Raw genomic sequence first — 15600 nt, 5'->3', positions numbered from 1 at the left:
GAGGGATATTAGTTCATTAGTTCTAATATGTTTTAACAAATAAAAATAATTAATAAGTAGCCCCTGACGTATTAATAGTCATTAAATTGAACAGCCATCCGTGTAGCACTTAATACACGCCAAGCTACAATCCTTTTGGAAAACATCTGATGTTATTGAACTGATGGGCCGATACTAAACAAATACAGATAAGGACCACAGTAAGGAAATGGTTTTCCAAATAAAAACGTCATAGAAATCGGTCGATACGTTTCAGAACTACGATGTCATAGAATAAAGTACACAAAAACAGGAATCGATTTTTAAATTAAAACACGCCTCTAAGTTAAATCTTTTTTGGCAAAATTTTAGAATATAGATACAGTCAAGTCAGGTGGTCTCTTCATAGAGGCTAGATATTCTATGCGCTTAAACAATTCTAACGTGAACAAATTTCGTAGTATATGAAAGAAATTGCATATAAAAAAAAAATATCTACTAGGTAGTTGGTCGTTTAGGTTTAGTAAATAGGTTTTAGTTAAATACAAATTTAGTTGAATCAAAGTATTATAAAGTGACATTTCCATCCATTTTATTGTCAAATTCGTAACCACTGTCACTTCTATGTGACATTCTATGTTATGTATAACCGATACCTACTATTTGTTTCGTTGGAGCTTATTCTAAATGACCTTCAACGTGTTATGGCACCTATTAACGCCTAAAGGGAAGTATCCCACATGTTTCCTCATAAAATAAGCCAATTGAAATTAACAAACAATAAAACTTTAGGACAGAAAGAGAGAAAATAAAATTTACAAAGTATAGATACCAAACCGCTTAAATAAATATGTAGACTTATATTTCTTGTCATATCATTCAAATAACCACTTTATAATTAACGTATATGGCTGTATACAACGTACATGTCCGAAAATATCTTTTTTTATACGATCTTTGTAATGAGATCTGAGACTCTCGCGAGTTTTATTCATTTAAATGAAACTAATATATTTTCGGATTTTATTATTTTAAAACTACATAAGGTTTTTGTGTCTGTCTGTATGTTATGGATAACTTCTAAAACAACTTGAAAAATTTTGTCAGGATTTCACTAGAAGATGGCCGATATTAATTATCATAAGAACTTAAGACATTTTTTATATATATAAAATAACTGTTCCGCACTGTGAAAGTCGCGGGCACAGCTAGTATTATATTTTCGTGCGTGTGTTTTATATATATAGTAACATTATACAATGATAAAAGTGTGAACGTTATAAACGCCGGTTGTTCTGTTTAAATGATGTCTATGTATTAAACAAGATATCCCGTCAGCAGATAATGACGGCGAAAACAAATATCAGCATATTATATTTACTTTACATGTTGGTTCTTCATTAAAATCATTTATGGTGAACAACAAAAATGTTGATTGATTAAACATCACGTTGATAGAGAAGATAAAAACATTATGTCCGTCAAAGCTTATAACATCAAATAAGAAATAAACAGAACAAAGATAATATTAACTAAATATATTTTTTTTAAACTATGGCCTCATTCGCACTGGAATCGTGGAGTATTTTGCCAATGTCAACGTTTTTAATCATATTAGATTTTTGACTTCTAAAGTAATAGAAAAATAAAGTTTTCCACAATTTACAAAGAACCCTAATATCAAACATACATACATACATACAAAGAAAACAAAACTAATGTTTATTATAAAACATGTTACAATTATTTTAGCTTGCTTCATCTGAAGTGGTTGTTTTTTTTGTTATTCAGATGAAATAAATTTATTGGAAATTTTTACAACGTGAGTATTGCATATATTATTATGTATGAATGATTTTAAAGAGTTGTTTCATCAAATATTGCATGTATTTTGATTGTATATTTTTTTAAAATAGTATTGCTTTTAAATTTAATAATAAAAAGTGGTTTACATCTTTCTCCTCAATATTTAAAAAAAAAAAAATTTTACATTGAGATGTAAATTACAAAGTAAAGTTTAAATTTTTTATTACCAGTAAAGCGGTATAATGAAGAAAGGAGGTTTTATTTTGAGTAAGTTGCATCAATATCTAAATAAATATATACTTTATTAATATACTAATCAGTAGTTTATTTATAAAATGAATTTGAAAACATTTTGTTACGGATTATAATAATGATTTACTTTAAGTAATACTTTTTCCCATTAATTTAATGAGCTAACTCTGTTATGTTATAAACGCTGTATTTAATTTTACAGATAAAAAAAATCCTTTTAATTTAATTTTAAAACTAAATGTCTTATATTAAACAAATGAATGATTAAGTCCATCAAAGTTAGTTTTCCTAATTATGTTTAGTGTTGTATTTGTAAATTTTATCATTTAATAAATTTTTCAGGTGTCACAACTTATTTGGCATATCTCTATGGATTTGAATGTAATCTATCTCGTAACTGCGAATCTGTTTTAAACAATGCAACCTGTTCGTTCGAAGTTACCTGCTTTGGTGATTTCAGTGAGATTGTTACGGAAATATTTGACAACGCAGGCCGTTGTCCTGCAACAGTCTTTAATGTGAATAATGGAAATTATTATGTACCGATAACATTGATTTATAAATCCAGTATTTTCTTCCCAAGCCTTATTAATGACCGCTCATTTTTCATATATGTAGTAAGAACATTAGATCTCAGTGGTAATAATTTTGATTTTCAACCTACCATTTCTACAATGTATGGTTTAAATAGCTTAAATTTATCTCATAACGATATATCTAATGCACAACTTTTTAACCATGAATATGAACTTCCTAACTTAAGAGATATAGATCTTTCCCATAACGCCATATCCAACTTAGACGTAACCGATTCCAGTAGTGATTATTGGTTTGACAATCTCATTAAAATAAACCTATCATATAACAATATAATTAAAATACCTTATCAGTTTTTTAAATATTTCAAGGTTTTAACAACTTTGGATCTGTCTTATAATAATATTTCTATAGTAACGTCAGATACATTTGAAGGTATTTCAGGATTGAAATATTTAAATATTTCCTCAAATAAAATCATTGATATAAATACTTCACTATTCAGATTCGTTCAGCTCATTGAACTGAATCTCAGTTACAATCAAATATCAAATGTAAATAAAAACAATTTCGATCAATTATATGAGTTAAGAGAACTGGATATAAGTAATAACTTTATTGAAAATATAGATGATATTGTCTTTGTTGATGTTATGCCGAATTTAGCAATAATAAATGTGAAGTATAATCGTATAAGGACTTTACGAAAAAACTTGTTTTTGGACCTAAATAATTTGAAGGAAATTGATTTTTCATATAACAATATCACCTATTTACCCAAAAATATGTTCCTTAGAAGAAATATCACTTTTTTTAGTATAAAGGGCAACAACTTGTCAGGACCTCTAGAAAAAGGGCTATTTGAAGGAATGGATTCAATACCTATTTTAGATATAAGCCATCAAAGCATTAGATCTGTTGAAGACTATACATTTTTCGGTCTAACAAAACTGACACAGCTATTATTAAATGATAATCGCATAAGTAATTTGACGAAAAATTGTTTTTTATCACTCCAAACTTTACAGCGTATTGATTTATCGAATAACTTTATAATAAGAATAGATTTCGTTACATCGGATCTCCTAAGTCTCCAGTACTTCGCTGTGTCAAATAATTTAGTTGAAAAAATAGATGTAACAGATTTTTTTTACCTGCACAAGTTGCAGTATTTGGATTTATCTCGAAACAATATTTCGAAGGTTTACCCAAAAACCTTTCAAATGTTAAGTTCTTTAGAGAACCTCTATCTATCAAAAAATCCTTTAGTTGGTAGCTTAGACGAGAACACTTTCGACGGTTTATACAGCGTCCCGTTATTAGATTTGTCAGGTAGTTCCTTAACTATCATAAAAAATAATTCATTTAGTGGCATGATTCATTTGTATGATCTTAATATCTCTCATAGTAACATTACTGAATTGGAGTACAACTCTTTCTTAAATACAGACAACATTGAAATAATAGATTTGTCGTATAACTATTTGAGTCGTTTTTCCGTAAACACAAGTCATTTAAAATCTCTTAGGGACTTACGTCTGAGTAATAATGTTTTAAAAAGTTTGTCTCAAGATTATTTTAAAGATTTATTTAATTTAAATAAACTAACGTTGTCTCATAACGATGTCCTGTCGTTACAAGACAATATTTTCAAGGACCAAAAACTTTTACATTATTTGGATTTGTCATATAACACAAATTTTAATAGTGACTTCTCTTTTATGAAGTATTCACACAAATTACAGACTCTTATATTATCGGGTACTCCGAATAACTTTTCCTTTGCCGAAATGACAGAATTTCCGTTAATTGAATTAGATATTTCTAACTGCTATATAAAAAATGTTACTAAAATAATCCTACAGAAAGTGAAAGATATAAAATTTTTATTTTTAAGCAATAATAATATCACCCATATCGAGTTCGGAGCTTTTTCACATTTGAATTACGTCGAGGAAATTGATATGAGTTATAATAGTATTCAATATATAGAACCAGGCGCGTTCAATGATTGTCACAAATTAAATTTTCTGAATATTTCCCACAACTATTTACCACATATAAAATATGGTGTATTTAGGAGTTTGGCATATTTAACTATTTTAGATGTATCGTTTAATTCAATTGGGGATTTAGAAATGGCTCGTTTTGATGAACTACCGAATTTATCCGAACTAATTGTAGATCATAATAGAATATCTGAAATAGACGTGAATGACCTGCAACGCACGGGGCTACGTAAATTAAGTATTGGTGATAATCCTTTACCTTGCAACAAATTAAAAGAACTAAAGGATATTGGTGGTCCGATGCTAGAAATTACGGGCTTGAGATATGTGTATTCAAAGGACGAAAGCTTTAAAGGCGTAGGGTGTAATTATGACAAACACATACCTTACCAAATACCAGATAGAAGAACAAATTATGTAAGACACAATGACAGTGTAAGTGAGAAAATTTTAATTGATATTAGGGACATTCTTTTCAATATAAGTTCAAAGAATATTGATAATGATGAAGAAAATAAAATAAATACTAATTCTGATCTTAAAAACTCAACAAAATCACTAACAGAAAACATTTTGCGTTTGACTAATATCACTTCACTCGTTGAAAAAGAAAGCAAAACCACAAATCAATACTTGGAAAGACTTCTAAAATTAGTTGCAGCTGTTAAATCTTTTAGGTCCACGCCTATAATACAAACAAATTTGAATAACGACACTAATGACCTTTCTAAACTAAGGGAAGAACTTGCAAATAGTATTGTTATAGAGAAAGAAAAAATGTTGGCCGAGATAGGTGAGAAATTTTTAAATATAAATGAGCGTATCGATGCCCTTATTTCTTCTACGGTACATACGCCACTAAATGAAAAACTTGAAATATTTGAGGAATCCAAATCAACTGTTTTTATGGAGGTTTGTGTTGTTCTAATACTGCTCATTTTAATCTGTTTCATTTTGTACAAGCTGTATAAATCTAGATGTTACATAAGAAATCAATGGTCAGTAAGTACTCGTCATATAACTGATATGGATAACTCAAATTTGTAAGCTTTTAGAAATTTTGTAACATAATGTATTGTAATATAAATATATTATATATATATTAATTGAAATGTGTTTTATTTTGTTGATAAGACTGAATTATGTTAAATAACAATTCTTATATGGACAAAACATCTATATGTACACACAAATAAAATTAGAGTGTCTGTTTGTAATACTGAAATAAGAGTGTTTTACTACATACATATGAATACATAATATATACGGTACATACACCCAAATAATATTTTTTACAAATTCAGTCTGTCTGTCTGATTGTTCAAGTTAATCTCTGAAATTGCAAGACCGACTTTGTCGGGGCTTTTATTGGCAGGTAGTTGATGTAATAAGGAGTAATTTAGGTCACTTTTTATCCAGATTTAGAATCTCCGATCCCGGGATTAAGTGTTATTAAGAGCGAGTAGGAAACGGGGCGCATGAGGCGCTTCAAAGGTTTTTCATTGTTTTTTTTTTACGCAGAAGAGTCGCGAGTAACAGTTAGTTTGAAATAAAAATATGATTTTGATAAACATTTATATCATGGTATATGATAAGTTAAAGTAAGACACCTTTCTAGATTCCATAATTTTTATTTGCCTACGAAAAGAATGTTTCGTTTATTATGTTTGAGGTCATTGGTTACGTGTCTACAATAGCAATTAGTGAGACATAATACTATTAACCTATAGCTACGTGCTCATAATGGAGACCGTTTTAAGAAATTATAAGTGTGAATAATGACTTGATTATATACAGATAACATGGCAAAATTAAGAAAGTATATACTATATACATATGTATTTATTTATAGTATACTATTTTGTATAGTAACACATATCTATTTTCTTCATAATTATGAGAGATGTAATTATATTAAATTGCTCGCCGGTCCGAAGACACCATACCGTTTGTTATCGTAATAAACTTTATCAAATGAAAATATGCTGTGAACAAAAAAATTATTTAGAACGAATAATTTAAATATATTATTTGCTTACAATGACAATTCTTGCGTGTAATCGGAGTATCCGCTGATAGCGCTGAAACGAATATAACGGGGATTACCCGTCACAATGTTGCCAGCTTTACCTTGAATTAAATATAAAAATTCTCTTTTTATTTTAGTGGTAAATAAACTATCTCAGTAATGTACTATAAAAAATTAATAATTTGTTATTTTTGACCTTTTTTTAGAAAGAAAAGAAAGAATGATGAACAATTTAAACGACTGAAACTTAATGCTACGAAAACATTTAAAGTATTAATTTTCGTGTAGATTTTTTGTTAATAAATATGTGTTTTATAAGTTTGAGTTCCGTTTTGTCTGAAAGAGTTTTCGAAATTTGGCATTACAAGGAGTAAACGAGTATACATTCTATATTTACAAAGTTGGTTCTGCGCCAAATGAATGTCTCGGTTTACGAAGAATGCGTTATTGGTGTTTTACAAAATACGAATATAACGGGAATAAAATACGAATGGTGAACTGAATCGAATCTAATATCACTTGTAATAAATACTTGTAAATAAATTTTAATTAAAAATATTCTTTCATAAATTTGTATGGAATAATAACAAATGGGCAAAAGACAGTTGAAACGTATGAATGCGACGGAGATAGAACAGATAGACCACTTAAAGTCATTCACTCATTGTACGGAGTGGACTAAATCAGGTTATTATTATCAGCTTATCAGCTTATCAGCTGAATTAAGATGAACACCAGTAAAATACTGGTACAAGTCCAGATCATAATGAGGCTATAAAAATTACTTAAAACTCAGTAATGTAACCATATTAAAATTATTAATAAAATACATATACTGATGTAATTATCAAGGCTATATTATATTTTATAGAGACATATATATGAGTATTTCAAATCATAAAGATACTTTCTCTCGAGTCACATACCATGTGAGGTTATATTTAGAAACAAAGTCATTTAAATCTGTTTCAGTAATCTTTATTTGTATTACGGTATACTAACTAAATTATATGCAATATGTATTTCATAGTATCCTTTTTATCACGTCAATAAATATCTAAAAATACATACGATTCCTCGCATTTCTATCTTTAAGTTATACTAGGAATACTGAGTTCCCACTTCGACTTAATCTGGCCCGGTTTTATTGTAATAGCAGCCATTAAAGCAAATTCGTCTCTATTTATATAAATTTACAGTTCTTTTCATCATAACTCTATAGATAATCTATCTCAAGCACAAGATGATTTGCATTGTAAAATCACTTGAGATTATATCAATTGTTCCTATCTGGTTCCTCCAGGTTGTCAGATTAGATTAATTTTTACTTTACGAACTAAGCTTACTTTTAAATACATATACATATTTAATTAATAAGAAATATTCTGTTATGTAAATATTCATATATATTCATGAATTGCAATCTGAGTGAATTTAATTTTGAAAATTGTTCATAGGTATTCTTAAATATAGTTTTTTATAAAAACTATTAGCAAAATTATGTGAAGTGCTGACTCAATACTAAATTAGATAACATCTTACGGCCGATACTCGGACATAATTAATTGATAATTTTAAGATCGATAGTAGACTAGAAATGTCATTATGGTTTACGTTAAGTGACGCTACGCGAATCGAAAAATTTTTACGGGTTGACATAATGTGTGTGTCAAGATTATGGTAGTGTGCATTATATAAGGTGGCAACCGGAGGTTCCAGGAAAACTACGAAACTTACTTATATGTATATTATAATAAAAATTACATATTAAAACTTATAACCTAAACCTAAGACTATATGATTGTCCCGATGTCAGGAAAGCAATCCCATTCCATTGCTTGTGTGGTATCAGGAATCTTCTGGTTCACAAGGCTTGGTGTTCGTTCCCGGAGTCGGCGGTGTCACTCGTTATATGATATTTTATCCATACAACGATGTTGCCCCGGCGATGTTCATTTATTTTTTAATATGTAGCGCGTACGTAACGTGTGTAAACATTTTTTTTGGAATTTTATTTATTTATAATACAAGATAAAAATAAATTTGTGCGCTTGTTCATAAAATATGTTGATTGGGATAAATTCCATGATAGTGCGTTTTCGTAATTCTCTTAAAAAATTAAAGGATAGAGTAGACGATAGAAATAACATTGTTCTTGTGAAAGGATAAATTAAGACAGGAAGATCTTAGATTACTAATATATTTAATTTAAAAAAACTAACAAAGTGATATTTAATTAAAATTTAAATTTGAAGTTAATATGGTTGTCTATCAATTATCATGCACTTTTTTGTGTTAGCTTCCTTTGAAACTTTATCTTACATCTGTTTGTTACTTACAAACACTTGAATTTTTCAAGATTTAACATTTTTAGCTAACAAAATTTTAAAATCAATTATATTTTTCATCCCAACGCTAAACCAATAAAACTCTAAAGGATTCTGTTGTTCAGGTAACATGAAAGCAGACCCATAAGTCTTTGATACTGGCTGCTATGAAAATCTTATTTTTGTTTTTACATTTTGTTACAGTTTTAAACAGCCAATGTTTAAATTATTGGAGGGAGTAATTCGATCGAATTTCTAGAGATAAAGGTATTTGGTATCGAACTATTTACTCAGAGCTGAGGTCGACTTGTTACTACACTTATGCTTCGTTCTGGACAGATTTTATTAAATAAATTTGTTTTCCTGATATATAAAGTCAAAACCAACAACTGTGTGGAATGAAGTCTAGTAGATGTTATATATCATATTTTGTATAAATATGTCCTCAACACAGTCTAGAAAAAGGTCTGATATTTTTCAAAATTTCCTAAACTTAAAGTTGTACTTTAAATTTGTGTACCTAGTTAGATGAAAATATAATTTTGTATACATTATTCCGAAAACTATAGACGAACTTACTAGATTTATAGAGAAGATTATCCACTGTTTTAACGTACTTGTCAGCTAGACACCCAAAGTATTATCGATAGAAAATACTGTTAAGGTTTACAAAAATCAACTAAATTAACGTTGAAATATCTTTACATTAGATTGACAAGTCCAACACAAACTTGAAACATGATGATGTTAAAATGTATAAGACCTTATATTATAAACATAGTGACTAATACAATCTGTTTTTTAAATGCTTTCGAACACATAAATAATCATTCCTAAAATGATATTTCTTTATAAAAGTTTTACTTTTTCATATAATGCTTTGTTTTTTTGATTCCATACACACGAATACGCACACACACGCGCGCACACACACACACACACACACATATACGAAAAGGGAATAGAATCCCTGGGAAAACATTCAAATAAATGGTTTACTAATTATTATATAATTAATCATTCAATATTATTCCATTCCAGTATTTCTGCACAATATATATAGTACAGTTTGCATATTGCTATTTTTGGTTTACAAAATATATTTTCATGCATGTTACAAACATTATTCTATTTCCATGACATTTAAGGGATGTCTGCTATCGTGTGTATTGTCAGCGGTACACACTTTCTTTCTGTATTTTATAATAAATAAATAAAACATGAAAATAATAGTTAGCACACTTTGGATAGTCAAGAATATACCTAAAATATATAAGAGGTATGTACTATCAGAATCTTTAACATTGTTTTCATACGATTGTTCAGTATATGGGTGTGTTGATAGCTGTGTTTGCTTGTCGTTGTTGTAAGACCACATCTTCATAGCTTCGATGTTTTCGTTTGAAAAATTCTTGGTCCAGTTAGATAATTCGTTATTGAACTGTATTAAAATCTTCCCAATAGCTTCTGTTATGTTAATATTTGAATTGACCAGGACTGTTCTTAGCGAGTCTTGTCTATTTAGCAATTCTCGTAGATAATATGATAATGATCTTTCGGAGTTATTATGTTCTGTTATTATTTCATTTTTATAATTCGATATATGAGTCAAAATATCTTTAAGACTCTGTGATATAGACGTCGTTTCGTTCAAATTTTTACTGAATATGTCTTGCAGTAGGCTGACTGTCACTTTCAAGTCGGTCAGTTTGTCCGTCACCTCGTTTCCAGCATTATTTGTTTGGTCTTTTGTTGATGTAGAATATGTTATACAGGGGATTCCATCAATATTTTCTGAATGAAAATCCAATTGGCCAACCGTGACAACCAGGTTTTCATACTGTGTTATATTTAACCTTGTGAGCTGGTCACATGCCAAAGGATTTTGTCCAACGTATAAAGTTCTTAGGCTTGTTTCAGCGAACTCTTTGAAATCGATTTTAACGATACCGTTATTTTCAAGGTATAAAATTGATATATGGGGCAAGCCACGTAAAAGCTTCGGATTAAATTCCCTAATTGCATTGCTAGACAAATTAAGGAAACGAAGATTTTTAAGGCCATCAAGTGAGCCAAATTGCAAAGCTCGCAAATCGTTATCGTTAAGGTAAAGCGTGTTGATCATATCAGCGAGAAGAAATGTTCCCGGTTGTATAAAAGATATTCTATTTCGACTCAATTCAAGTGAATTAAGAAGCGGCATTCTTTTAAAGGACTCTTTAGTGAGTGAAGTTATTAAATTAGATTGTAATAATATTTTTTGTAAATTATCAATATTATAAACAAATAGAGAATCTATATCGGAAATATTACATTCTGAAAGGATTAAAGTTGTTATAGAGACGTTGTTAGCTTGACTGAAGTTGAAAGGGCGTTTAATATTCGCTAAGGATACTTCTGAGATATGCAAGTTATTAAAAACCTCTCCCGGTATTTCCATATCTATATTGAAATTGAGGTCTACAAAATTTAAATGACCCATGGCACGAAAAGCGAGGGAATGGATGTGAGAAATGTTATTATGAGATAAATTTATTTTTTCTAGAGAAGTCATATTAGAAAGTGTTGTTTCAGTTATATTTTTCAAACGATTGTGATTTAAATATAATTGTGTTAATCGCGACAACTTAATAGTACTCACAGTAAAATTTTCTAATTCATTATAGGACACATCGAGAATTTTAATCCAACTCGTTCCATCAAAAGCTCCGAATTCGATTGTTTTTAGCTGGCTTCGAGAAATGTTTAATATTTCCAAGGAAACTAAACCTTCAAATAGTAAATTATTGATGGACATAATTCTTGTTTGAGACATGTCTAACTTATTGAGGTTCTCCAAACCTTTGAACACATTTGGTGCTAAGAAATGTAATTCGTTATTATTAAGAAGAAGTGTTTCCAAGTTTTTGAGTCCTTCAAAATAGTTCTCTTGTAATTCCTGGAGAGCATTTTCAGAGAGGTCTAAAGTTAATAATGATTCTAGGTCCCTAAATACGATGTTATGAACTTTTTTAATTTTATTCTGTTTCAAATACAACTCTTCCAACATCTTTAAATCTCTACTATCAAAATCTATTTCAACTAAATCATTATTGGATAGATCCAACTTGGACAATGCGGTCAAATTTTTGAAACACGACTTTGACATAATTTCTATGCTATTTCTGCTTAAATTCAAACAAGTCAATTCGCCTCCCACATTACTGAATGCTTCATCACCAATAGTCGTTATCTTTCCGCCAGAAAAATCTATACTGTCGACATGAACTCCAAGAAACGTATTAGAATTTATAGTTCCAACGATGCAATTACCTGTTATGGATAATTCTGTTATATTAGTTCCATCAAAAGCACCATCTTGTATATTTTCTATGTAATTGTTCGAAAAGTAAACTGTGTGCAGATTGATATTACTTTGAAACAGATGTGCTTGAACAGTCTTGATTTGATTATTTGACAAATCTATTTCCTGTAATTTTTGTAGCCCTCTAAAACTATTTTCTTGTATTGTTCTTAACTGATTCGAGCTGAGATTCAAGTGTTCCAAGTTTATTAAATTCTTCACGCTTTCTTCACTTAACGACGTCAGTTCGTTGTGATCCAGTTCCAGTTTTTTCAAATTTATGAACCTTACAAAATTTAAGCCCATATTTTTTATTTCATTGTAAGAGAGCAACAGTGTTTCGATGCTTCTCATACCTTCAAACGTGAGCAACTCGATTTTCTTTATCGAATTATGAGACAGATCGAGATAAAGTAGTCGGGGGAATTTTAAAAAACAATTATCTGGTATTGTCTCCAGTTGATTATAACTCAAGTCAACAGTATGAATCCCGCCGCTCGCTTCTATTTGAAAGTCGACGCTTTCGATTGTTGAAATTAAATTTCTAGACATATTGAGTGTAGTCAGAGAAGACATGAAGACTAATTTGGCGAGGTTTAATTTTTCAACCATATTGTTAACGATAATGAGTTCCTCTAACATACTCAGTTTGTAAATATCTGGTGACACTGAAACTAAGTTTCCTTCAATTATACTCAAAGTTTTTACATTACTGGTCCTTATACTATTAAGTGCATATAGTGGATCCTCGGATGTATTTATATCTGCTCCTTGTAACGTAATGTATAACTCGTAATTAGTATCAAGAGTATAACTTTTGTCATAGTTATTTCGGTAGTAATAATTGTAGTTGATCTCTTGCCTTCGTATGCACGTCCATGAATCTAGATCACTTGAGGGGTTAGTCAAAGTAATGGAACAGTTCAGTGCAGCACGGCACTTTTCTAATTTAGGCAAAGGTATGAAATGGCATTCTCCACAAATACATGGCAAAGCAGCAAGCAGGATTATCATAAAGTGCAGAAACATCATAACTGAAACCAAATAGAAATCGCCCTTGAAATTTAAAGTAGAATAATCTTATATGTAACAATAATATATAATTATGTAATAATCTTATGTGTAACAATTTCCTTTTACTTTTAAAAATGTTATTGCTTGCCAATCATTTATTTAAGTTTTAAATTCATAAATACATACCAATATATTATGTGTAGCACTTTCTTATTGAATAAAATATACAATGCACGAAACTTAAGCACTTTAACATTTATTGAAATACATTGTTCACTGAGGGAAGTGTGACGATTACTGGCAGATAGACGTAGCTGACCATGTAATTGTGGCAACAAATTTATCATTAAAGTGGAAGCACAGAAACAGCAATGACTAAAATAAAGTGCGATAAAAATTATCGGGCTCTGCTGTTATAACTGAATATATAGTTTAATTTTGAGCCTCTATATTTTTTGTACAATTTAGGAATATAATTTTTTTTGGAAGTAAGAAGTTAAGACTATGAAAAAATTAATATACCATTGTACAAAACCTAGTTCAGTAACTTGTGTGAATTAGCTAATGCAACAACAACCTTGCGGCCTTTGAGCAATGTTGCCTTCACGTACGATTTATATATTTCGGTAATTCTACAGAGTTTAAGTAGTAGCATCGTAGAATTTAGTTTACTTAGTTTAGTTGCCGATTAGGACTATCCTAAATAGGAACTTAAGTATTACTATTTATAGTATTAACACCAGCAGTTTAACATCAGCAGTAGTTTTATCAAAACGCCAGTGAAATATTGTTATGTTTTGTTTCGGTATGACAGAATAGAAGTATTGAGCAGACAAAAAGAGATTTGGTCTCATAATACTTCTATTTGATTGCTACAATTAATAGACCTCTGGTAAATGCGAACTCAGGCCATTTATTTTAAGACAGAACTCACTGACTGTGCTACAGTGTCACTTCATTGCGTTCTTTGAATGTCACTGCTGTGGTTTTAATGTATGATACCCAAGTAAAAAAAAGACAAATCCTCGACGACAAAGATGTTTAATAACAATCTAACTAAGTACGTCGGTACGGAATTGCAAGAGACTTCTAGCGCCTATATAACGACTTTTATATTGAACATAAGTGCAATAAAATGTTGATCGCAATGTTTGCGTCCAATCCTCTTAAATTATAAAAAGTTTAGTGCCATCAAACAAAACTTTTTGTCGAAGTGTTTATGTCTCTTGTTGTATATCGACACACTCAAACAGACCAACCAACTCCTCAGGGAGTGTTAGTAACGAAACACCAGATTAAGATACCGGCATTCCGACTTCGTTATAGTTAAAGACTGTTTTATGGCCCCGTCCCTTAAATTTTTATAGACCGTCAACCACTTGGCGGTCACGAAAACTTTGAATGTGTTTTGACATGTTCAATATCAATATAACTGAAAAGTACTGAAACGTTAATACAATTCTTAGTTTCAGTGGTTCAAACATAGCCCTTAAATAAAATAGTAAAGTTTTGAACATGACATATAAGATCTCACTGTCTATATCAAGGTATCAAATAATTTTTATAGAAAGAAATTAAATAAGACTTTAAATTTAAAGTTTTCCAGGTTTTATTATTGTTGAAAAAAATATATAAGTAATTTTTAAAACTAGTAAAAAATTGAAAAATCATAATTTACTTGTCAAAAACAACACGAAATTGGAAACAATGAGTTAATACGGTTATGTTATATTGAGCCAGCTTGTCTTTGAATTATTTTTACTTCATTCACAACATTTCACTATCTAATGCATAAAAAAAATCAATTCTATAATTTTTTTCACAACTCCATTGCATTAATATTAAGTTTGCTCTGGCAACACTAACGGGTAATTCCCCAACATTTATTAATGAGCCGATAACATGATGGCCTTATCGTACATATGTCCACACTGCATTTGTTGCCTTTGTTTTTAAAAATTTAAAACTAATTCGAGACTGAGGTTATTAATTACAATGCAGGAAATCACTTCGTGTATTGGAAATTGTTTTTATTAAAAAAAAGTAACAAATATTTTTCAAACTTCAATAAGAATAATTTGACTTTTTCTTAAGCTAATAATTTGCAGAAAACTTTTACAAATATGCATAAACTCATTTTTACATACAGTTTCATTTAACATGTATTATATTAATTTTCTCGTCTTTTGAACACAATTACTTTTCTATATTTATACATTAATGTTAAAATTATATCAATATTTAAATATTTAGGTAGATTCCTTTTGCTTCATCCAACTGTCTTAATTAGGTTTTGATTTACAA

General features: G+C 29.5%; 2 protein-coding genes across 2 annotated transcripts; one reads left to right on the top strand and one right to left on the bottom strand.

Annotated features, from left to right (window-relative positions):
* Nucleotides 1–1718: 1718 nt before the first annotated feature.
* Nucleotides 1719–5695, top strand: LOC116771709 (protein artichoke-like). Its single transcript, XM_032663636.2, has 3 exons — nucleotides 1719–1801; nucleotides 2016–2052; nucleotides 2380–5695. The coding sequence occupies exons 2-3, from the start codon at nucleotides 2028–2030 to the stop codon at nucleotides 5628–5630; spliced, it is 3276 nt and encodes a 1091-aa protein (XP_032519527.2). The 5' UTR covers nucleotides 1719–1801; nucleotides 2016–2027; the 3' UTR covers nucleotides 5631–5695.
* A 4231-nt stretch (nucleotides 5696–9926) lies between these two features.
* LOC133320309 (chaoptin-like) lies at nucleotides 9927–13653 on the bottom strand. Its single transcript, XM_061528297.1, has 2 exons — nucleotides 13483–13653; nucleotides 9927–13316 (listed from the first exon to the last, which is right to left on the bottom strand). Exon 2 carries the CDS (start codon nucleotides 13312–13314, stop codon nucleotides 10063–10065), a length of 3252 nt encoding a protein of 1083 aa, XP_061384281.1. The 5' UTR covers nucleotides 13315–13316; nucleotides 13483–13653; the 3' UTR covers nucleotides 9927–10062.
* Between the last annotated feature and the right edge of the window lie 1947 nt (nucleotides 13654–15600).

Source organism: Danaus plexippus (genome assembly GCF_018135715.1).
Source record: "Danaus plexippus chromosome 16 unlocalized genomic scaffold, MEX_DaPlex mxdp_31, whole genome shotgun sequence".
NCBI lineage: Eukaryota > Metazoa > Arthropoda > Insecta > Lepidoptera > Nymphalidae > Danaus > Danaus plexippus.
Note: the sequence above shows the minus strand (reverse complement) of the source record. Positions and strands in the feature narration are given on the sequence as shown.